At 40.2% G+C, this 26,398-nt stretch overlaps 1 protein-coding gene across 9 annotated transcripts in view; it reads right to left on the minus strand.

Annotated features, from left to right (window-relative positions):
- The window catches only part of Frmpd4 (FERM and PDZ domain containing 4), a 644,634-nt gene that overhangs the window by 250,543 nt on the left and 367,693 nt on the right, over window positions 1-26,398 (minus strand). For all 9 annotated transcript variants that reach the window (XM_075956800.1, XM_075956799.1, XM_075956798.1 and 6 more), the window contains one exon: window positions 1,417-1,533. In XM_075956800.1, coding sequence (XP_075812915.1) covers window positions 1,417-1,533 — 117 coding nt within the window. The remainder of the gene's footprint in view (window positions 1-1,416; window positions 1,534-26,398) is intronic.

Raw genomic sequence — 26,398 nt, forward strand, 5'->3', positions numbered from 1 at the left:
GTTATATAATTTCACTTAGATGGGGTTTCTAGAATAAGAAAATGTATTGGGACAGGAAAAGAGACCAAATATTATTGGGAGATAAAAGCAGCAGAGTCAAATACTTATTACTGGATCAAATGTGACTTACCAGTGACCACATCCAACTTCTAGCTTTGATTTAACCAGGAGAATGGATACAAGTAGGAACTTAAAGGTACTTGGAAACCATGACTCAAACAGCTCAATCTCCTCCTGTACTTTTATATCTTGTGACACTGACTTTTCTTTGTTATTAGGCAGTCACCATGTTAGAGTGGCAATGCCCTGCTTAGAAAATTTCTTTGAAGGGTTGTGCTGCTTGCTTTTATCAACTTGACATAAATTGGAGTCATCTGAGGGATTCGAATGACAACTGAGAATTACTGTCCACAGACAGTCCTGCAGGCAACTCTACAGGGGCAATTTCCTGACTGATGGTTGATGTGGGAGTACCCGGATAACTATGGGTGGTGCCATGTCTCAAAGGTGGACCTGGGCTGTGTAAGAGAATATGCTAAGCCAGACATGGAGAACAATGCAGTAAGCAGCTCTCCTCCATGGTGTTTGCCTCACTCCCTATTTCCGGGTCCGTGCTTGAGTTTTGCCCTGCATCCCCTCAGTGATATACTCTGACCTGGAAGTATAAGCTAAATAAACTCTTTCCTCTTCCAAGTTGTTTGCTGGAAGAGTAGGTTAATGCAACAACAGGAAGCAAATGGAGACGAGGGTGATACAAAAGTCATGGAAATGGATAAGTAATAAAGAAGTATATAATCATGGACATTACTAAATAATACATCCTAATACATCCAAAATGGATTAAGTAAGAAATTCTGTGACATATATTCACTTAACACAAACAAAATAAGACTCTCACAAAAATGTGTAATCTAAACCAATATGCAAACAGAATTTTTTAGTAAAAGGTGTTATGAAAAATCATAATTATTTTAGGAGGTGACTCAGTAACATTCTTGATCCTTCCTTGAAAATGTTTGAAAGAGCAAAGTTCCACATCACTCTTTAGTTTCAGACAATGGATGCAACTGACCTAGTATTTAATAGTGCACACTTCTGCTCTGAGCAAGAATTGGCATGCTATGGAGCGAGCTACCAACGATCCAGTTCTCCAGCCAATAACCCCACATGCATGCACATGTAGGCAACCCCAATTAAACTAAGCAAGTTATTAGAAACAGAAAAAGAAAGAGAAAGGAGAGGATATGCTGGGGAGAAGTTTCCAGAGGGAGGGGCATAAGAGAAGGAAATAAAGGGTCAATATGATCAAAAAACATTTATGCATGTATACAATTGTCAAAGAATAAATAAAATCTTTTTTAAAGAAACAAAACTAGAAAAGGATTGTCAAAAGTCTTTGGTGTCTTTTTAACCTACTTGATGAAGTAGTCACGGCCATCTCGGTTTGTCATCATCTCCCATCCATAGGGTGGCACCTGGTTCAAGGCCCAGGTTCCTGAGGGAGGCGGCCAGCCCGAAGACTTGGTCCTGTGGCTGGAAACAAAGATAGCATCATCACCTCTGACTCTTGAACATACTTTTTAGATCACTGCACAAGGATTCATGTCTTATTCCTCTGAATTGTGAGCTGTGTGCATAACCGGTCACAAAACAACTGCAAAGAACATCTTTGCAACAGATAACATGCTAGGCATCTTGTATGCATTAGAGCACTTATTTTCTATAGAATCCACACGAGGGAAGTATGCTCATATACTACATGGATAGAAAACCAATGGTTAGTAAAATTAAATAACTTTGTTGTAGGAAGCTTTGATTCAATGTTCTTTGCAATTCTGACCATAAGAGGCATACTAGATATGCCAGATATTTAGGCATTTCACACACATACTTAGATTTCACATTGTTATATAAAGAAACACACATGAAGATAAATGAATGTTTTATGCTTTTATGAAAAAAAGCAAGCTGAAGTTTCCTGGATTCCTATGACCAAAATATAAAATGTATGCTTATTGTAACCACATGCCAAACAAAGTCAGTCATAGAACATTAGACAAACTCTCACTGTTAACATGCAACAAACCTTCACACATTATCTTTTCTGCTTTCTAAGGCACCAAAGTCAATTTGTCTGTCAGTACAGGGAAAGACCGGAGAGTGTTTCTATGTTTCTCTTATCTGTCTTCTCAAAGCAAAAGGAACAGCCCATCGTTCCTATGACAAGCCATTGTGACAGTCAGCATTGCATAGTCCCTGTCCAGAACTGGAGACCATTAGCTAGTTTCTGAAGTGAGCACCAAACGCTTGTTTGAACTCTTCATCCCTGCCTTCCCACAAATGCCCAATGCTTGTTCAGTCCTTACCCATGGTACTGGCAGGAAGCAAGGAATGCCATTTTAGCCTTAGTCCACATCCCTTGTCACACACATGTAGCTCCTTAGATGAAACAGAAGTAGCTCATTTGATATAGCCAGGCTCTAAGATCCTGCAGTGGTTCCAAGTGCCAGGTTGTCACCAACCAAAGTGAGCAGGGGAAAGTGGTGACGCTGATTGCAGGGGCTCTCAGTTGGTGCAGCAGCAGCCACCAGGGAGTCCTTTCCACCAAGTAGGAAGCTCTTTCTCTGGTGTGATAAATGAAGGGCAGCCTAGAGGGTGAGTGCAGGCAGGGCCTGGGTTCCCATTGTCATCTGCCTCCCTTGCTTGGACGTCTTGCATGGGAAAGCAACTTGTGAAGCCTTCCGTGGTGGCTTTCATGCAGCCCGTTACCCCTCTTGGGTCAATATCCGAAGCAATACCTTTCCTTAAGCCCTTGCTCTGTCACCGCATCTGTCCAACCAGTGACTCAACCTGTGTCAAGAGATGCAAGCCCATTTCCTGTAACTCCTCCGCAGGAGAGGAAGATTTGCATAATTTAAACCCCTTTCCATGGCTTTTCCTTAACTTCCTTTCAGTCTTGCTACCTCCTCCAATAAAGAGAGTGGATTAAAAGTGTTCACAAAATTAATAGGAGTGGTAAATTTAGAATGCCACGGTAGGACCATTTCTTGCTCATTGACTATTAAAAGGAAATCCATGGCCACCTCTTTTGTTTCCCTGGCTTATGCAAATGTCAGCAGTGGCAATTTCCTCTGGTGGTTTTGAAGAAAACAAAAAACTGCAATTTCTCCCAGGTGAGAGAACACAGGAGTCTGCAACCCTGAGGTTTTATAACAAACAAACAAACAAACAAAAAAATCCCCCCAGCAGTTCCCCCTTATGCCAGCAGGGAACACCTTTAGAAAGCTCTCTAAGATGGGACCAAGAAAACAAGCTCTTAGAGGCGTGTGTGAATGTAGTCTGTTTGGTTGTTTAAAACTTTTCCACCAAACTGGAATCGACTTAGAAGTGACACAAAGACTATTCTTAACTTTGGAAGGAAGCATATATACGGAACGCTGTGATTTCTCTTGGAATCCTAAATTATATACTGTGCTCCTGTGAAGCCCTTTCTTCTGAGGGACATGTACAGGATGGCTTTTCCCCCCTTGGTTTCTGCCCTGGCTGCTTTCCACACACACAACATGAAATACTAATCACCCAAGGAAAGGCACAGCCTCCCTAATACAATTGAAATGTCAAACGCGGCACTCTAATGAGGAGCTGCAGGAAGCTTGGATTCTATTTTATTTGCTGAATTTTATTATATACCACATTCTGTCCTGGGTAGTATGTCCAGAGTGTAGCAAACAACCATTCAGCAAGATGTTTTCAAATAAAGTCTCGGCCGAAAATGAAATGCCAGCACCAGAAACCACTGCCTGACCCGAAACCACTGCTAGACCAGAAACTACTACCAGAACAGAAGCAGCATACATCATGATAACCGTGCTTCTCTAGGTGAAGGGGCAGGAAACCAAATGATGGACTAATTAAGATCAGACACAGCTACGTCTTCCTGCTCATGAGTTGACTTAAAATATGTGGGTCACAAAAGCTTCAATAGAACCCAGCAAATCAAAAGTACAAGAAGAACAAACAAAAACACTTGTAAAGCATCTATCCAGGAATGTCTTGAGAAAAATCAACATGGCAGAACTAGGGAGGGGATCCTCTGCAGTGCAATGAGTAAGAGACCTGCTTCGATAGATTCTATGGCCTTTGGAGGTGGTGAATCCTCTCTGCTAGGCGGAGAAAGGTTCTAAAGCCCTCCTTACTCCTCTGTTCCCACAGAGGGTTCACCAGCCTCGGCACTATTCCCAAGTGACCCACTCTCTCACTGCTGGCGCAGTCTTTTTTAACCAGTGTATTTTCTTTTGTGTGTTGTAAAACAGGATCTCATTCCATATTCCAGGCTGTCTTGGAATTTGCTCTGTGACCTAAGCCGATTTGGAACTCACAACAATTCTCCTGTCTCATCTTTCTAAGTGCTGAGACTGCAGGCATGAGCAATCATGCCTGCCTCGACAAAGACTGTGAAGAGGTAGCCTTTGTGAGACAGCAGAGTGGGTCAACATGCAAGAAAAATGGTGACTGTTTTGCTTTAAGAAATGCAGAAATCACGCTCAGTTCCTTAGAAGAGGCCAGGCAGCTCTGGCAACACTGGGCAAAACTGACAGTGTTCTGCACAGAAATTTTCGTCTGGGGCACTGATGGTCCATGGGGGTGCCTAGGAGAGACTCATAACCATCTTCCCCTGACAGTTTCAGAATGCACTTACTCTGATATCTTAGGCACAATCCCAGGAGTTGGGGCCATTCTTCTCTTTGAAGGAAGTCTTACTTTTCCTCCCCAAGGATGTCTCAACCTCAAGATTCATCCTGAACATTACTTTGGAGTCTAAAGACCCTCCTAAGCAGGACCCTAGCAGTTCTGTAGAACTTCTACCAATGTTGCTGATGATAGTAGCGTTGGCTGGTTCCACTGACATCATTTGTAGCCTGGCATCGCCAGTTGAAGGACACTCTATTAAATTAGAAATTTCCATAGAGAACTTTTAAGCAGACCTAGATCTCAGGTAACACAATACTGACATCCACTCGGGGTTAAGAATTGCCAGGTTACAAACAGGCTCTTTTCCATTTATTGTCCATAACCTTGAACAAATCACTTGACATGCCTATCCTCCTCAAACCTTGTTCCTCTCCTCTGTAAGATGACTCGTGTTAGTGTGAGAATATTAACTCCGTGGAGTAAATAGTATAGCATAGTGCAGAGTCTAGTGTAAACAATATAGGACTTAGAGTGGAAAAAGAATCAAAGACTCAATCAATTTCCCTTTCCAGTCTGGCAAGAAGAGGCTGAAACAAGCAGTAACCATTTCCCATACACTTAGAAGTTGAGGAGCTCAACTACTGCCAAGACAGAAGGAATGACAGAATTTTTTTTTTTAAACCAGAAATTCTGTGATCTGGTAGAGAGGTCCAGCTTCTTTTTTTCCCAGGCAAAGCCATAAGACTCCTTGCAATTCTAATGTTCTGCAAGTCCAATCTGAGATCATGGCTCTGCGAACCACTTTCAAACACTTACCTCAGCCTTAAAAATAGCGACCTACATTGTCAGGGCTATTTAAATCATTCCAGAACCTCCCCTAAATGGACTGAACTGGTTTGCAACTTTGAGCTTCACCCGTCCATTGTTTGCAACAGACAGAAACTATCCATGAACAAAACAATCTTGATACTTTTTCTTTCTTTCCTTTTTTTTTTTGAAAAGAGAACATCTATGTATGAATGGGTCAGGCAAAGTTGCAGAACTATTTATGTTAAGATGACTGCTTGAAGTAACCGATGCTGTCCTGCTGTGTGTCTGTTACTAAGTGCTGAACTAAATCTCCGTGGCCAGTTTATTATAAGAGTAGTGAGCTCTTAGAAACCACCAGCAAGCAGCCCAGGCTATCCGAGGTTTCCTTGGAATAGCTCAGCAGCTCATGATCATGGGAAGGAGGGCCTGAAGGGCTCTGAAATTAGTTTCCAAAGAATTGAGTCAGGTAGATGGAAATCCAGTCTCTTATTATACAAATGACCCTCTGGCAAATCTAACTCTCCCTTGTTTCTTTAGCTGGGAAAACACTATATCCTCTACTGTATTTCTCACGCCAGGGTGATGTTTATCTCCAAAGCAATTTAGTAGTGTCTCTGGACATTTGCAGTGGTCACAGGTAGGGAAAGGTTATGTCTTTCTTAATTCTAGTGGCAAGAGGTTCAGAGTGCTGCTAAGCCAGGCTTCCCTAGGGCTGTAGAGATGAATAGGGTGCCAAGAGCACTTGGAGAGGACCTACATTAGCTTGTTAGCACCCATACAGTGACTCTCAACTACAATGTGTAGTACAATTCCTGCAGTGTTGTTGTCTCAGTCTCCTGGGTGATATGAACATGTGTATGACACTACATACTTTCCTGGGAAACTAGATGTCTGGCAGACACCATATTTTACATATACTGTTCTGGGACCAGAAACAGGGACAGTAGGTAAGAGTCCAACTGGAACCATTCTAAACAAAATGGCTGCTGATATTAAATACTGAGTTAGAAGAATGCTCAAGACTGACCCCTGCAGCTTCCTACTCTAAGGTCCAAAGGACTTAGACTCAAACAGTTAAGAATGACTAAAACTCATGAACTTCCTTATATATTCAGTAATAATCATATAAGACAGGCAGCCAACCTTAATCTGCAGTCTTTGACACTGTGCAGAAAAGCGAATTATTGTGCCTATTTCAAATATGAGAAAACCAAAGGCGTATCTATTTGATTATTCAGCCTTGACGTAGAGAGACACTAGAAAACACAACAAAGTAAACATTGACCGAGAATCTGATTATTCTTACTACTCCGAACTCACAGAAATTATTTGGGGGTGAACCCAAGCTTATGCAGTGTTGCATACATACTCATAAAATGGAAAGCATTTCCTCATTTATTTTACTGCCAAGGTTAGCTATGTTCTCAAATTAGAACCTTCTCTCCTGAAGGGAGGGGAGAAGATCACTAAGACTCAGAATGTAGATGAAACTTACAAGGTCCAAGAAGTAAAGAAAACTGGTAAATCTCAGGGAGTTCTTACAACTTCCCAGATTTCCAATAGAATCCCTGAGGTTCCATAAGCAGAAACTATTGCCAGAGAAGGGAGACACTCTGATTGATTAGTTGCATACAAATTATGTATGGGGCTCTAGGGATGTAGCATTTCTGAATCATCACCTATCCTGGGGTAGGCTTTTTAGTGCTGGAGCTACGTTTGAGTCATCTGAACTCCAGTAAGTAAGCCCAATACTCTCACTGCTGCACCAAGTTATATTTGGGTTGGATCACTTCTTTGCTGTTCTGTTTGTGTCTCATGTAGGGTGAATAGATGCTTATTTATGTCTCTACAGTGTTGGGGGAGGCTGCTAGTTCATCTCCGGCTGCCCAGACTATGAAATAATCAAACAGAAACTATATTATTTGCAATGGTGTTTGGCCAATAACTTAAGTGTATTTTTAGCTAGCTCTTACATCTTAAATTAACCAGTTTCTACTTTTTATATTTTACCACGAGATTTGTGGCCTACCAGCAAGGTTCCAACTAGTGGCTTGCATCTTTCTCCTCTGGCAGCTACATGGTGTCTCACTGACTCTGCCTTCTTTCTCCCAGCATTTAGTTTAGTTTTCCTGCCTAGCTCTATTCTGCTAAGCCACTGGCCAAAACAGCTTTATTCATTAACCAATAAAAGTAACACATATGCAGAAGGACTTCCCACACCACTATTGGATAATTCAAATGACATTGGATTATAATATCCAAATGCACCAAATGCCTCCAAATATCCTTCAGCATCAGTTTTCATTGGAAGCAACTGGTATTCATGCTTGCTTCTAAACTCACATGCAAAAGATATAACGTAAAGGAAAAAGACAAGGAGAGGGGAAAATTATCATAGGAAGATGGGCCTAGATAGGTTTTTAAAGCTCCAAAGTTTTTTTCAATTATTTTTTATTTAAAAGGATTTTTTTCAACCATAGTTTTTCTCCCTCCCCTCCCCCCACTCCTCCCACCTTCTCCCTACCCAACCTCCCATCCACTCCTCAGAAATCATAAGGCTTCCCATGGGGAGTCAACAAAATCTGGCACATCTATTTGAGGCAGGACCAAGCCCTCCTATGTATATCCAGACTGAGCAAGGTATCCCTCCATAGTGAATGGGCTCTAAAAAGCCAGTTCATGCACTAGGGATAAATTCTCATCCCATTGCCAGTGGGTCCACTGACTGCCCAAGTTAAATGACTGTCACCCACATTCAGAGGGCCTAATTTGGTCCTATATGGGTTCCCCACCTGTCAGTCCAGAGTTAGTGAGCTCCCACTAGCTTGGGTCAACTGTCTCCATGGGTTTTCCCATCATGGTCTTGACCCCTTTGTTCATATAATCCCTTTTCTTTCTCTTCAACTGGACTCCAGGAGCCTGGCCCACTGAAAAACTTAAAGTTTTGATGATATCCATGATCCTTTTGTGCCTAGCATAGAGTACTCTACTGTGGTTGGAGAAGGATCCTTAGCATGACCCCTAAGGAGGCTTGTCCAATAGTATGTTATTCCCATCATGTATAAGGACATAACTAACAGGTCTGTTAGATGTTATCTATCATACTATCCACACTGACGTGGTCTGAATTTGACTATTTTGTCCTCTACTTCCAAACATTACTGTCTTCTTATGCAGCTTTCAGTGTAACACTAAGGCATTTTGATTTTACAGAGGAGATAGCAGCTTGCTTTCCTATGACCCTTTATGGGTAGGCTTCAGCAGGTGCACTAGAGGAAACTTATGCTATACAGGTGACTAGAACATCAAAGCCATCCAGACAGAGGCATTCCACGAACCATTTAAAAGATGTCACTTATGTGGTGACAAGGAGGACATGGAAGTACAATTGAGTAAAACACAGCTTTAAATACTAATGTCAAGCCTTACAATAGCACATCATGCCAAGAATACTCATCACAAAGTCACTTTAGTTAAGAAGAAACTTATTATGACTCAGGAGCTTAACTACGGTACAATGACATTTGAATGTATAGTCTGACAATGACATTAAACATTTTTCCTGATTGGTTTCATATGCACCATTATATGATTTTCCAGTCTACACAATCAAACCACTTGTGAGATGACTTTCAGATCAGACTTCTTTCACCCTGTTGGGTGGGCTATGTCTTCTAGTCAGGTAGGAGAAAAAAAAATTCAGGCTAACTGGTTCGCCTTCCAAAAAGAGAAACAAGCAAACCTAAGACTCATTTGGTTTTAGATAGGGTCTTTCCCTTTAGCCCAGACTGGCCTTGAACTTACTCTTGGTGATCCTGTTGCCTCAGCCTCCTGAATGCTTAAATTACAGATGTGAACCATCATGCTTAGTATTAAGCTTTAGTATATGAACACTGACTGGGTCAGGCCCAGGAAATCTGATGCGACCGAGGGTAGGTGTCTAGAGTACTTGGATATTATACACGGGAGTCATTGTTCAAGTCTGATAGAGTCCTATCTTGAATTAGACTTTAGTAAAGTACACTTTTATGTTTTAGATGACTGGATTCTTCAGAATCTAGAAGAATGATTATACGTTGTCTTAAATTGTACAAGAGACCAGGATAATCAGGTTTCATTGCTAAAGGAGCAAAATATGAGAATAGCAGACAGACCAAGTCTTAAGTTTTATTTGCTAGAATATGGTCTACATCTTTTCCTGAGCTTGTAGTTGTACCCCTCCCACCCAAAATAAACATGTGATGCCAAGAAGATACACTAAGGTGTCTAGTCACTCTGTAAAGGTTGTGATCATGGTTTTCTTTGACGCTGTGGTTCTGAGTATTGCTGGAATGTGAATAGAATCAACAAAGAAACACAAATTCTACAGTGATGCAGTCATAAAATCCTATGCAGTAAAACTATAGGTTTTGTCTTCTGGACAATAAGAGCAGGTAGGGTGAGAATACCAGGTTTATAAGTCGTTACCTGGCCAGAACTGTGTCCGGTACATTCATAGGTTACTGTTTTTTCCTTGTCACAACAGCTAAAAGGACATGCTAATAATTTAATTATTAGTCACCCACCTACATATAAAAGATACCAGATTCAATCCCAGTACTACCCTCCCCCAACAGTTAATTATTAAGTCTGGCTATGTAGCTCAGTAAATACAGTATGACCTAGCATGCAGGAAGGCCTAGGTTCAGTTCCCAGGATTGCATAAACAGGGTGTGGAAGTACTTGAACGTAAATCATAGCAACAGGAAGTTTGGGAGTTCAAGGTCATTCTTGGCTATATAGTAAGCTTGAGAATGGCCTGAACTACACAAATTATCCTTAGCAATAATTAATTTTCTTCTCTGAAAGCTACAGCATCAAGTTGTGGTGTGGTAAGGACCACTGTAATTTAGGTCATCAAATGCAATTGCTATCAGTACTTTGTCATGGATATGCTAACACCTGTAACAAACATTGAGTGACTAGCTTATACCACATGTAGTTCTGAGTGCTGGAAAATAATGCATAAAGAGATGGACTAGGGAAATGTCTCTGTGTGTAACAGCATGTGCTCTGCAAGCATTGGGACCTGAGTTTGAATCGCTAGGAACTACGTAAAAATCCAGCATGAGTTTCCCTATTACTTCAGGACTGGACAAAAAAGCTAGCATAGCCCAAATGGCAAGCTTCTGTTCTGTCAGAGATCTTGACTGGTGTGGGAGGTCATTCTGTCTATGTGTTGCTTTTATTGGTCAATGAATAAAAAAACTGCCTTGCCCTGTTGATAGGGCAGAAGGTAGGAAGGTGGGGAAAACTGGACTGAATGCTGGGAGAAGGAAGGTGGAGAGAGAGACACCATGGAGCTGCCAGAGTCAGGCATGTCGAATCTTTGCCAGTAAGCCACTGCCACGTGGTGATATACAAATTAATAGAAATGGGTTAAATTAATATAAAAGTTAGCCAATAAGAAGCTAGAGCTAATGAGCCAAGCAGCACTTTACTTAATATAGTTTCTGTGTGGTTCTTTTGGTTCTGGGCAGCCGGGAAAAACAAAGGACCTCCCTCCAACACTTGACTAAAGAAAAGAAGGTAGAGAGCAACAGAAGAAGACTCCTGACATCATGCTCTGGCTCTGTTCTCTAAATGAATTTGCACAAGTGCACACACCCCCACACTCACAAGCATGTACCATACATGTACATGTGGATGTGCCTATATACACAAACACGCAGGAATCAGAAAACAAACTAGAGAAGGAAAATCAGAACTGGTGATTCAGGAAATGAGTCTCTGCAGTTGCCTCACCCAGAACGTCCCTATCATCCTACTGAGTTTTTATGAAGCTATATAAACAGAACGCCCTATCATTCTCTGCACACCCACTTTCTACATGCAAGGTTTCAAGTTTTCGTTCGCGCCATTTTCTTTTACTTGAATGTTTTGTTCACCTATGCCCCCTCCCTATCTCATTCCCTAACTGTTCAAAATTGATGCTCCTTCCCAAACCCTTATGGAAGACTTCAATGATCAGAGAACAGCTTCGGAATAGTCTTGTCCTCCCATGATGACCTTGGTACTCATGAGCACTTTTGGTATTCATGATGGCAATTAGAAGGGAAGCTTCTGTTTTATATAATTACTGAATGCTGTGTATTCAAATCCTGGAGAGTAACATCAAGGAAAAAAAAACATGACCACAGACTACACGTAGCAATGCTAAGTATGTGATTGTTAATATGGTCATTGTAACAACTTCAGTTAGAATGAGTTCTTTTGTGTCTACTATGTCTATGCTGGTTAGGTTTTGTTAAACGGCCACAAAACAAATTAGAGTCACCTGGGAGAAAAGAATGTTAGTTAAAGAAATGTCCCTCTCAGATCAGCCTATGAGCATTTCTGTGGGACATTTTCTTGATTATGGATTTATGTGAGAGGACTTGTCCTTCTGTGGGAAATGCCACCCCTTAACAAGTGGTCCTGCCTGGTGCGTGTAAGAAACCAAGTTGAGCAAGCCATGGGGAGCAAGTCATTAAGCAGCATTCCTCCATGGTTACTGAATCTGCTCTTATTTGAGTGTCTGCTCTGATTTTACTCAGTTATAGACTGGTGATGTGGAAGATGAAATAAACCCTTTTATCTTCCATGTTGGTTTGGTCAGTATTTTATCAGTGCAACAGATAAGCAAAGCAGAACAATATAATTTAGTCAATTGTAATTTCCTCAATGGTGAAGATCCAACAGCTTTAGCTTTATATCATTGGAGTTCACACTGTCCTGATAATGCCAGATTTGCTAATCTGACACATAAGTTTATAGAGTTTAATTAAAGGTTCATAAAGGGATACAAAATCGGGCAGAGATGAAGGGCTAGAGAGGTGGCTCAGGAGTCAAGAGCACTCTTTCAGAGGACCTGTGTTAAACCCCTGGCTTTCATTTAGCACCTCATAACCATCTGTAATCCCAGTCCCAAAGGGTCTGATGTCCCCTCTGGTCTCTGTTTGTACCAGAAATGAATGTAGTAAACACACACACACACACACACACACACACACACACACACACACACACATATATATGCAGGTAAAACATCCATACACATAAAATAAAACATTTTAAATTAGACATCAATGGGAAATTTAACATCACTTTTGGAGGGATGACTTTCAAGTATAGGAAACCCTTAAATTTTAACTTTTTTTGTCACCAAATGACATCTACATCTTTGCTAGGAGAGAGATCACAGATGGAGATTGTTGAATGTATATATAGATTGTGTCCAAATCTTCCCATTACTCTAATAGCATTATTTTGAAGGACTTGTTTGAATCAACATCAAGTCAAGTTTGATGTTTTGCATTTATATGCCTAATCTCTTCCTTTAATGATTTTTAAAAGTGCAAAGCTATTATAATCCTAATACTTTATAAAGTGGAAATGTGGTTTTATCCTTCAAATACCAGTAATGATGATGACAGTTTACAAACCATGAAATGATGATGAAGATTTCTAAACCATAGTTATTTAAAAATACGTACTGAAGCACACTGTGTCTGCCAAAGCTAATTGTCAAGCATCTACTGTTTGTTAATGGAGCTAATGTGCAAGTCATTAGAATGTTTATGCAAAGCACATATTAATTGTGGATGATACAAATAGTAGAAATGGACCCTACAGATAACATCCAGAATTATTCAAGATGTAAAGATGAACTAACAGTTCACCATCATTTAGATATGGAACACATGATAATTAACATTGATTGTGAGCTTGACAGTATCCACAAAGGAACCCCTGAGCGTGCCTATGAGGAATCACATTGATTAAGTTAATTTAGGTGGGAAGAGACATCTTAAGAGTTGGTGGCACCATTCTCTAGGTTTGGGTTCCATAGTTACTAAAAAGGAGAAAGCTAATGGGACCAGTGTATTCTTCTCCCTTGGCTTCCTGACTGTAATGTAATGTGACCTGCAGGCTCAAGTTGCTGCCACCATGCCTTCTCCATCATGATGTACTAAATACTGGAACTGTGAGCTAAAGTACACCCTTCTTTCTTTAAGTTGCTTTGGTCAGAGTGTTTTATCACAGCAATGGGAAAGTAACTAATCCCAAAAAGAAGTATCCAAGATTTTAGAATGACAAAGTGGATCAAGCAGAAATCAGAAAGCATCCACATCAACTTGGTGCTTCTGGAAACACATCAGGACAGACAAGCAAGAACAGTAGCAACATACTATAGGCACCAGAAGAAGAGGTTTAGTTTTGAGGAGCAGTCTCTTCTGACTACAAGGTCCCTCACAGCTGTCTTGATGAACCTAGGACCCAAAGTAGTACAGGCAAGGCTAGTCAATACCAAGCACCAATCTATCTCTCCTTTCTTTCTTTCTTTCTTTCTTTCTTTCTTTCTTTCTTTCTTTCTTTCTTTCTTTCTTTCTTTCAGAAAAGATCTGTGGTGAGAAATAAATCTCTTTTTAGATGAATTTGGTTTGGCTGATGACGTAAGAGAAGAGTGACCAATTTGAGTTAAGAGAATATTCCAAATAGAAACAAGTGTTGGGGAGGCCAGTCCTCCACATCGAGCTACTTTTCTTGTCATCTCCAAGCCTCAGCTGAAGATTGAACATTTCCAAGGTTCTTTGGTGAGGTTTATGTATGCCATAGCAACACTATCATATTCCATTCCTTGAATGTGGGCTCAATATTGGCTAGAATGTTTTCTAGGATCTCTTTTTACTCCAAAGTCCCTCTTATCTTTAAGATACTATACTTATTCATTCAATCATTTGACATTGGTGACTGTCATTATGTAAGGTAGAACTGTGACACATAGAGTACTTGTCTTAATGGAACTTATACTATTGCTGAGGAAGGCAGAGATTGTGGCTCACCTGATCAGGATATTGTCCCAGCTCTGGTCTGTTAACCTTGGACCTAATCAAAACTCCTCTGAAGCATCTTTGTGTACTAGGCAGAGATTGTGCAAAAACTCACAAATGGTCAACGTTCAGAGAAAAAAAAATGTCTGTTGAATGTTCCTTTCCCCAGATGCTCAAGGATTACCATAAAAGAGGAGGTGGAAGAGAATTTAAGGGCCAGAGGTAAGGGAGAAGTCGAGGAAATAGTATCTTCTGGATATGACAGGGACCTTGCACTCATGAACTCGTGGCAGCTGTGATTGCCTGTATATGACCTGGACACGACCAATCCAGTTAAAAATATCCAGCATTAGTGGGGAGGGGTCATAAGCCCCACCCACACCTGAGGAGATATTGAGAGTTGATGGTTGCTAAAGGGTGGAAAGTTACCTTTCTTTAGGGGTGTGGCCCGTGGTAGATAGACAGTCCATGTTCCAATTGATGTTCTCAAACCCATAAACATATGGGCAACAGTAATAGGACTTGATGGGTTATTTAGACATACAAGACAGACAGACAGATAGATGGATAAATAAATAGATGTGAAATTGGGAGAGGGGTTAGGTATAGATCTGGGCATAGTTAGGGCGAAGAGAGGAGGGGAAATATGGTTAAGGTAAATTGTATACATGTGTTGAAATTCTCAATGAATTAAGAAAAGTATTATATTTAAATTTTAAAGAAACTTATCAGTAGTTTGATATAGTAACAATGAGAAGACAGGGAAGTCTTCCAGTTCTTGAATGATCTCACACAGACAACTTTTAACCCATTCCAATTATGAGGTAGATTTTCTCCTGTCCTAGAGGATCTAGTCTTGTATTTAGCTGAATATGGAACTTGAATATGCTCCCAGAGCCCACCAAATTCATCATGTCGCAGACCTGGACAGTGATTGCAGGATCCCTGGCACACAGCATTGGTTGAAGATACCAAATGGCCTAGTCTAATTCTTAAATGTGTCATTAAAATACTTACAAACGCTTGTTATCTCGAGGGCATTCATATTTAATGTTTCACTTACTAATAGAAGGCTCAAAACCTAATACCGCAACTCACAGAAATTAATACAATGCAAGTCATTCCATTTTGAATGGGTATGTAGAAAATGCAGACATTTTTTGACATAGATAAACATAATATTTTCACTTTGTCAAAGATATGCAGGTATTAATATATTGACTTTTTTTTAGATTTTGACGTTTAACACAGACATTGTTTAGACTATAGTTCAGTTTATCTTTTTGGCCTTGCTTCTTGGTTTTCAGAATCCTAAATTTCAAGCATATTTTAAGATATTGTTAGAAAAGCTATATGTATTTTTAAGGAGGATGGAGCATGCACATGGAGTGTAAAAGACGACTTGTGGGAGACAGTTTTCTCTTTGCGTCATGTGTATTCTTGGCATTGAACTGCTGTCATCAAGTTTGGTGGCAAGCACTTCACCCATGGAACAAACTTGTCAACCTCAAAGCATTTTTGTTTAGGAGGCAGCAACAAGTTCATCTCATTGCTTTCTGGGCAAGAGAAAATATAACAGGCTGGAGAGTTTGAATTTGAAGCACTTATGTAAAAGCTGAGCATAGTTACTGGTGTGTTCCTGTGAACCAGAGGCATGAAGAAGATGCTAGGGAACAGGAAGCTCCTGGGGCCTCACTGACTAGCCTATCTAGCTGAAACAGATATGCTAAGAGACCATATCTCACAAACAGATATGCTAAGAGACCATATCTCAAAAATAAAATGATAATATAAAAAATAAATGAAGAAGCAACCAAAGATACCTGGAATTGACCTCTGATCCCCTCCCTTATGTATACATGAACAAGTGAAATCCCACCACACACAAATGCATATACATACACAATGTGCGCATGCTTGCACACACACATACACAGAGTCAAAAAATTATCCTCCACCAACTACAAACAAAAATAAAAGATAGGCTTATTAAAAAGAAGAAAGGATAGAGTGAGAAAAGGCACTGAATTATGCAGATACTTTTTGTGAACTAAAAGTAAAAATGGATCATGATGAGAGAACCCTGGTCTAGAAACTGGAGGCTAAGTTCCGGGTCTAACTAGCATCCAAGGCACTTTTCAATACAACTTTATTAGCACAAAAAAATTGACATTCAGTAATCAACCTGTAGCAACCAACCTCTGAAAAGGCATTTATGCTTTCCAGGTTTGGTTTCCTCCTTGAGGGAGTGAGAGAGCAGTGTCCATGACACTTGATGTGCTTTCAGCTCAAAAATGTCCACCTTCATCACGACAATGGGCTTCTTTCTCAAAAGCTAGAATCTTTAACAGGATTGGAAAAGGTTCAAATGCATAGATTCTGTGGGGGAAAACTCTTTTTTTATCATCAGGATAACAGTTTGCCACTCAGGGGAAATGAATAAAGTTTTTGTTTGCCGTAGTATTTGAGCCAGAGATGGACTGTTTTTCATTGAGTGCATCATGTACCTGAATATTTATGGGACATTTTAAATCCCTGAGACAAGTTATCTCTTATAAATAGATAGGCCTCTGATGTGGATGGATGGTGTTTCAAATGTGCAACAGATACACAGTCCCAAACTGTAATGGCAAAAACATGCACAGTAGTGGCTGCTTTCCAAAATTCACATCAAGAGTCCCTGAACCTAGCGTAACAGAAGGGCAGGCTGCCGTGTAAAAGTTTTCAAATGAGCTAAGAGGCGTTCACGACTAAGGGGTGTGATATAGAATACTTTCTATTATTGTTGTTGCTTTTTTTGTATTTAGTTAAATTACAATCAGCTAGCCAAAAAACAAAACAAAACAAAACAAAACTTCTTTGTTTACATCTCAAGCACAAGTAGTGTATGGCCTGCTCTCTCAATGTCTGCTGGGGATGCTTTCTCTACAGTAGATTATAATCCTAAAAAGCAGATGCTTATCGTAAGCCTGTGAGTTTTCTTAGCAAGGCAAGACAGAGAGTGACAGCAGATTTAGGCATGCCTGAAGGTGCTGCTGCCAACTGGACGACCTGCTTCCCCTCCCAGAGTGTATGCATGTTGGTAATGTTGTCATAGCTTAGAGTTAATGCAACCTAAACATATAAAGCTAGTATGCTTTGGTGTTATCTCATTCTGGAAGAGCTCCATTGAATTTCATTTAGAATGACTAATAAAGAGACACGTGCCTTTAGTGCTCTACTGACATGACTTTCTCTCTCTCCCGCAATCCTGAATCAACATGCAGCCCATGGTGTTCCAAATTTTCTGAAACACTTAATATAAAGGCACAAATGTGGGCTTACTACTAAATGTGGAGATGAAAATGATTTTCAATGCTGTCAGTCTAAATGTCAAGGGGAAAACACAGCATTTCACTCAAGCCCTCGATGTCTGCACATTTCCAAGGTCATGAAAATGTGGAAGGAATAGCAAGCAGAAAAGGCCTCATATGGGGTACAAATATATGCACTTTAAATAGTTATCTATCCCTCGAGGCTTTTCTTTCTAGAATATTTGTACTAGTTCTTTTCAAATTTCGTACATTTTATTATGATCATCCTCGCAATTTCTTTTCCCATCTCCTCCCAGATCTACCACCCATTCCACACCCACCCAAAATCCATGTTCTATGTCTTGTTTTTTTTTTTTTGAAACCTATGGAAGGCTGGAGAAATGGCTCTGAGGTTAAGAATGCTTCCTACTCTTGCAGAGGACCTGGGTTCAGTTCCCAGAAGTCCTATTGTAGCTCGCAACCATCTATAACTCCAGTCTCAGTGGATGGCATACTCTTTTATTTTGTTGGGAACAAGGTATAATGAGGTATGCTTGTATACATGGAAGCAAACACTCATACATGTAAAACCCAAAATAAATAAATCTTTAAAACATATCATCAAGTCCACTAAGGGTTCTTTATAGTCTCCCCTACACTTGTAAGAAAAGATATTATATGACTATTGAGAATGCTTCTGTGGTTCTGGTAGCCAGTTTGCGCACAGTTCCCACATAGTGCCACCGTTGTATTTACTTTTGCTCCATTCATTTGAACCCTTTCCTTGAGCAACATTTGATGAGGAGGAATTGTACCAAGTAGATATGTGTTAAGCTCTGTCCCTCAAAGAGTGAACCATCTGCCACTAGGCAGAGAGAAGAAATGGGGTTGCATATGCACTGAAAATAGAAGCATCATACCTGCAAAGAGAAACCCAATTATGTTCTATGTCTTTAGCAAACTCGGGAGGCAACAAGGAAGGCCCATGATTTAAATGGAGAAAAGTTACTTCTATAGTTCCCCATTATGATCTCATATTTCCACAACAATTTTGATAACAATCATTTCTCTCATGACAATTACAATAAAAACTAGGCAAGATAAATGATGCTATTAGCAAGCCTGTTAGACTTCCTTACTTTTCATCCATCTTCGGTGACTTCCATTTAGAGTTCATTCATAATTTTTTTCCTTCCATCTGTTCCACCTGTAGGCATATGATCACTGCACACAAGGAAAGACCCAAGGAAATATCTAGACTCCCCTTGCCTTAACTCAAGAAATGGCCACAAGCCCCATCACCTTATATGTTCCAACATAATTATTTTGTGAATCATGGCCAATCCAAACCATCATGTGCTTTTCCTAAGGTGTTTCATAGAGACAAAATGAGGTGAGTACACCAGGGAAAGCAATATGCTTCCCATAGCTCTACATCCTGGAGTAATGAGTTCCACGGCAAGGAAGACATTTATTTACAAACTGCAAGGAAAGAACTCTGTTGTAACAATATGTGACATACAGAAGTTTTTATTAGACACATTCTAAAAATCTCCTCCTCCATCTGACAATAATAATATATCTCTGGCTGTGAATGCTTCCAGGAAAGAGACTTTAGCAACTAGCTGATACATTTATTAGAAAAGTGCCTGAATGTCTTTCATAACATAGAGGGTCACACACAGTAGTTTCTGATCCAGCAGGCCTATGGGGATGTTTGGGACTTGGTTTTTAATGAGCCGTCAGGTCACATTGATAATACTGGCCCAAGGTCCCTACCTGAGTAACCAGTCTAATATGAGACTGAAGCAGAATATAAACCTGGTTGCTGAAGGTTTCAATTTGAGGTTTTCAGATGTACAATGGCTGACAGGTAAGGCCCGTGAAGGTGGCTTGGCAGAGGTTTGCCAGAGTAGAACTTGGCACCCGCTTCTTTCCTGATACTGACATTAGGAGTCCCTGGTCAAGGAAGAAGAGTCCTTGGGAACTAGCTTAAGCAGGCAAAATGGGACAAAATAAGTCCATGATTATCTCAGCTTCTAATGTAGAAGAATCTTGGTCATCATTCATTGGAGTTCTAATTCACTTCCCCCTCCCGACAGTAACCAAGATCATGCACAACAGTCTACAATCCGTGTTCCTTCTCTCGGTGGAATCCTTATCAATGTTTATCTATGAAGCTTTGTCAACATCCAGAACTCCAACCCCACACCCAAGAACTGGTTTGTCCTTAATCCTAGCGTTTGGTTTTAATTCTCTCCCATAGCACATTCAAAGTTTTGTGGAGCTTTTCTTGACTGCTCCACTTTATTCTTATCTAAAACGACGACTTGTGTACACAGGGCATCTTAGAATGCACCTCAACTAAAACTAGTTGAAAACAAACAAAACAAACTTCATTTAAAAATATAGACCCATTCAGGAACATACCCAGTAAGTACCAATTTGCGTACTCTGATGTGGGAGTGTCATATATCAATCTGTTGATTTCATTGGCTAAGCAATAAAGGAACTGCCTCGGCCCATTTCATTGGTTAGAAGATAGGTGGGAGGAGTAGACAGAACAGAATGCCAGGAGGAAGATGAAGTGAGGTCAGACTCGACAGCTCTTCTCTCGGGAGCAGACGCAGGAGAGACGCCATGCTACCTGCTCCAGGGAAGACGCACGCTATGAAGCTCCGACCCAGGATGGACTTAGGCTAGAATCTTCCCGGTAAGCGCACCTAGGGGCGCTACACAGATGATTAGAAATGGGCTAAATTAATATGTGAGAATTAGCCTAGAAGAGGCTAGATAGGAATGGGCCAAAGCAGTGTTTAAAAGAATACAGTTTGTGTGTAATTATTTCGGGGCATAAGCTAGCTGAGCCAGGCGGCTTGGGGTGTTGGGGACGCAGCCCCGCCGCCGCCCATATTACTACAGTACTCTTTGTCACACAGTAATGCTACTTGTCCCATCTAGTCTGCGCCCTAGTGCTCAGCCAACTATAGCACACAGACTTGGTTTCAGTATTTTTTTTAATTTTTATACATTTATTTTTTTATTGATTTTTATTGAGCCCTACATTTTTTCTCTGCTCCCCTTCCCTTCAACCCTCTCCCAAAGTCCCCATGCTTCCAATTTACTCAGGAGATCTTGCCTTTTTTCTACTTTCTACTTCCCATGTAGATTAGATCTATGTATGTATCTCTTAAGGTCCTCATTGTTGTCTAGGTTCTCTGGGATTGTGACTTGCAGGCTAGTTGTCTTTGCTTTGTAAACAAAGTTTTTATTGGAACATTAGTTGTTACACCTGTTCATCTAAGTATTATTTAAATCTGCTTTTGTGATTTTTTTTAATAGCAGGAGTTGTTTCTAGTAACAGAAGACATATGGTTTCCAAAGCCTAAAATATTTACTGCTTGAACTTTCTTTCTAGCTACTCAAATGCATTAATTACATATTATAGCCAAATAAAAATAGCTCAGCCATTTGATGAGAGAGTGCAGAGAGATATATACCAAAACACAAACAAAAATAAAAACAAAAGTTACGTTATCACCAACAGTGGTGTTTCCTTAAACTTAGAGACCAATCAATACTCTGAATCTAACTAAACAAACTCTGGGGTTTTTCTAGGGCACAGGTGAATCCTTGATATTCATGGCAGGGAAATTTCTGAGAGCCATAAGCAACGACATGATTATTCTTGAAACTAAATTACTGAAAAACATGGTCTTTTTGGCAGCAAAATAAGTGTTTCTAACAGGCGTTTTGGTTGGCAGAGCTTTTACAAGAGGCACCATGATGAACTGCAACCATAAAGTAGTTGATACTAGCTATATCGATTTTTAGTGGATCTTTACTTCTAAGTCTAGGAGAGATAAAGAGCACATTAGCACCCGTTCACAACATGGATGACCCAAAGGCACAGCCACTGGTATTGCTGCTTTACAGGTTGCATGTAAACATACATACATGAAGAAGGTTGCTCCTACTTCAGCAACCTCGCTCGTCTGGTATTTACAGTCTTAGCTGGACTCCAAGGACACAGCATGAAAAAAAAAGGTATAATTGCATTTTGAAAGCAATTACGTGGTTCTTTACCTTAAATTTAAAATGTCTTCCTGTGTATTTACACATTTTAAGAGTGAAATAAAAATGTATTTATCCCATTGCCTTTGATGAGGGGGCTAAGTCAGGTATCTTCCTAATTATGTCCATCTACCATGTGCTCTAATTCTCAGCATTGTATTCATAGTCGATCCTTCTACCAGCACTCCATTTTCAATACGTTTGTAACATTTTGTTCTTTGTTGGTTTGTCTGAAGGAGGGTCACATTCTATAGCTAAAACTGGCCAGGAACTCACTCTGTAGCTGAAGCTGGCTTCAAACACACAGCAATTCTTCTGTCTCAGTTTCCCAATTGCTGGAATTGTGGCATAAGCCACCAGACCTGGCTTACAACACTGTAATTTTGATTCTCATAAGGTTATTTTTTTCTTGAAACTAATATACAATAAAAACCTTACAATTATAAGGTTTTCTTACATCTGTTTTCCTCCACTAAAAAAAATATAAAATGTAGATTTCAACCACACTCAGGTTTTATATTACAGTTTTACATCCAAATTTAGATAATGTTTTAATAATTTGGATAAAGAAGACTCATAAGTGTTGTGCTTAAATTGAGTTTACATGACTTAGGCACGGCTTACAGTGAAAATTATGCATTTCATGAATAATCATCTTCAGTAGCTTACAATCCATAAAATTCTCCTAAGCCACATAAAACAGACCTTGATTCTATGAAGGATGAGAATACAAATATTCTAATAAAAAGGTCTATATCTTATATCAACATGCCATTCTGGCATAGCAAAAGCCTAATTGTTTATAGAAGATAATGAGGTGTGAATGATACACGCAGGCGAAATTGGTACTCATAAACTTTTGATGGTTCCAATAATTAACTCCGCTATGTCTGTTCTTCTGTGTAACCTACACCCCCTGCAGGGTAAATGACACTGGCTATCCATCCTCTCAAAGGCTGATTAAACTGTCATCTCCTTCCTGAAAGTTCTATGCTCAAGTAAAGCCCAAGTTGGGGGTCTGTGGATGCCTGCAATATTTTTTTATGCCACATCAGGCTTCGATTTATCACAAGCATCTCAGAAGCAACAAGGGCTTATATCTTCTATGGATAAGTGTGTTTGTGTGTCAGTGGGAGTCTGAATAAGAACGTGTGTGCAAATGCACGGTTGGAAGCCAGGTCAGAATTGGGGATCCTCCTCAACTGTTTCTCTACTTTAACTTTTGAGACAGGGTTTCACATTAAACTCATTTTTTGAGAGTTGGCTAGACTGGCTCCTTAGCAAACCCTAAGGGTCCTACCTAGTGCTGAAATTATAGATGAAGTGGTCACCTATAATCTTATCTGAGGGTACCTATAATATTCTGTGTGGTCACCTATAGTTTTCTATGTGGCCCCCTTTTAGATTTTATGTAAGTGTGCTGGGATCCAAACTCTATTCTTCAGGCTTGTTTGCAAGCCCTTTGCTACTGCCTGAGCCTTCTCCTGGGTCCCCAAAGCTGAAGATTTACCACAGAATTTTTCGTTACCACATCCAACTTACTCATCATCTTAACTTCTCTACCTTATCAATGGCTACTTTTTAGTCCAAGGGCATCCACAAAGAGCTGCATGCATTTCTTTTCTGAGATTGTCTTCTGTAGCCTTTCAGGGTATGAGTTGCCTGGCCCTTTGAAGCCATTTCTATTTATTCGCCAGGCTAACTGCTTAGCATTCTGACTTAAATTCATCCTTGGTGAACCTTTCTTAGCAACTCCCCTTATTCAATAAAGTAGCCACTTTTCACATGTGGTTATTCTGAACACTGGAAATGCTGAGGGTCTGAATCCAGATGAGCCATAACTGTGAAATGCAAATTAAAATTTCAAGTCATAAATAGGGAAGAGATACAAAGGTCTTAGTAATACATTTACATGTTGAACTGATACTATTTTTTGATTGAGCAAAATATAGTAAAGGTGAATGCCGCCAGTTTATTTGGGGTTTCAAATGCGACAATAGAGAGTTGGATGTGGAAGGCTAAGCCTGTACCCCATCACTTGGAAGGTTGAAGTGGAAAGACAGAGCTGACTCCAGCCTGGGCTGCATCATGACATTTTGTCTCACAAGATGAAGAGAGATACTAGAGTATCAGACAACTTATTTAATTTGTAGCTCTTGCTAGGCTTTCATTAGACTGAGCTACTCTGCAAGCACGGCATAAGATTAGGTACCCCTCTCATAGATTTCTTTACAATGCCATTCTTCCCCTATTGTTAATTTGCCAGGAGAACTTGTCGATTTTTCTGGGCTCTCTTGACTTCCTGAAGCAGGTAACTTTATATTTTGTTCAGGATTATAGCTACAACTGATGCATACTAGACATTTGCATCGGTCAGCTAAATAAAAATAAAAAATCCATTGGGAATCTGGAGACCAGGATCACAGTATGCTAGGCCACAATTAGTGTGGAGATAAGACCAGTTTATGTCTGGCAACATTTGCAGTTTCACGGACTCCAAATAGTCAACACAAGTAGTCAAATGAGGCTCTTCTTGATAATCAGGTTTTCACCTTTTTAGACAAACGTGCACTTCTTTTCACATCTTGCTCTGGATTCTAGGAAGTCATCATTAATGAATCTGAACAACAGGAAGGCCAAAATTCTTGCTTGCAAGTATTAGTCAGCTCTATGATACTATAACAGATTCCTGAAATAATCATCATATGAAGAAAAGCTGGTCATTTGGGCTTGCAAGTTTGATGCTTCTAGTCCGTTGTTAGGGTCTTCGTTTTGTTGGGCATGTGATGACATTTAGGAGTGGGAGTATATGGTAAAATAAAATCACTCACCTCATAGCCAGAGGGATAAATGAAAGGATAAGTAATATCCAGGAGTCCCAGTGGCCTCTGTGAGGACACATCCCAACTAACCTACCTTCATTTCACTAGTCCCTGCTTCTTTTATTTATTTTTTAAATTGCTTTCAGAAACAGTTTCTCATGTGTCTCAGGCTGTCTTCAACTCCCTACCTAGCTGAAGAGGACCTTGAACATCTAATAATCTTCACTTTACTCACTAAATGCTGGGATTACTTGTGTGAACCTTCAAACTTGGTTCATGAAGCCAGAGCTCCCTGTGTGTGAGGCACGTGCTTCACCAGTTAAGCTACAGCCAAACCTCTCACTTTTCTTTCTCTTTTTTTTTTCTTTTTTAAAGCAAGGTTTTACTTTGTAGCCTTGGCTGGCCTTATGTTTCTTGCATAGATCAGACTGATCCTAAATTTGTGAAAAAAATCTCTTTCTTTGCCACACTAATTACTAGAATTGTGAGCATGTGCCCCACCCAGCCTCGGTATCCATTTCTTCAAGAGTCCACCACCTAATAGTATCTAGCTGGGGAACAAGCTTCTAACAAATGGGCTTCGGGATGCTATCTCAGATCTCTAGAGAAGGGAGTTTTGTGGGATGATGCTAATGCAGGAGAATCAAAGGACAATGGTGGCATTCTTATTACAAGAGGGGTACAGCAGGGGCATATAGAGAGAAGGTGCTGTGGTTAATGATGCCTCTTTGAACCCTGATAGTAAAAGAGCTACCTCAATCCTGTGTGTAAATTCCACAGGCCACACCGGCCAATATGCTGTCTCTAAGGGACACATCCTCCCTGTCAACTTCCTCCTTCAGGTATTAAGAAGCAAACAAAAGAGACAGGCTCCAAAGTCCTTGGATACTATTACGTTATCTCTTTCACGGGGTCTTGAGTTTGAAATCAGCCATTCTGTGAATTCTGAGATCCCCATGTTTGTTTACGCTTTATTCTTATTATTAAATATAATCTTATACATCGCAGGAGTTAGCATTATGTGCTGCCAGTTCATATCAGTGTCACTGCTCTGATAAGCGTTTCTGACATGGACGCCTGAAATCATTAAGCCCATTTGCCTTGTTTATGTATGGAAAAAAAATGCCAGTCATCCAACATGATGCACAAGACTATCCCATGCAAACCAGCATTGTTTGAAAAAGTTTTAAAAAGAAGTCAATTGAGAGCTGCTTCATCCAGAGAATGGGTGAAAAAGAAAGGAGCAGTGCCTCCTGGAACCCCATTTCTTTAGTAAAAACTACAAAAGGCACAAATTATCTATATTCCATGTGATTTCTGCCAGTGAGATCCAATGACTAATATAGCTGAAAAGAAAATCTCGTCTGAGAAAGGAAAGAGTCAAAAATCCAAAACCTGGAAAGTTGACTTTCCTCTTTGCATGCCTTTTTTTTTTCTTTCCCACTCTTTGCTCTTTCCTGAGACTGCTTTTTAATATATCCCAAGCTGGCCTTGAACTTGGTATGTGACTGAAAATGGCCTTGAACTTCTGATTCCCTTGCCTCTATCTTCCAAGTCCTGTGATTACAGCATGTGCCATCCTGCATGGTTTATGGGGTGCTTGAGATGGAACCCAGGATGCTGTGCATGCTAGGCAGGCACTTTACCATCTAAGCAACATTGTCAAGACATACCCCTCCCTTCTGCCTTCTCCTGTCTGTATTCTTCCTCCTCTTTCTCCCCTTTTCTTTATTTTTTTCGTATCTTATCTTTCCCTTTATGTAGCCGCCCAAAGGTTCCGTTTTGGAACCCCTCTAATCACCCCTAGAGAATGGAACACTCCAAATCTCAAAGGTTTCTGTTGTGTTTTTCTTCT

The sequence above is a fragment of the Microtus pennsylvanicus genome, chromosome X, assembly GCF_037038515.1.
Source record: "Microtus pennsylvanicus isolate mMicPen1 chromosome X, mMicPen1.hap1, whole genome shotgun sequence".
NCBI lineage: Eukaryota > Metazoa > Chordata > Mammalia > Rodentia > Cricetidae > Microtus > Microtus pennsylvanicus.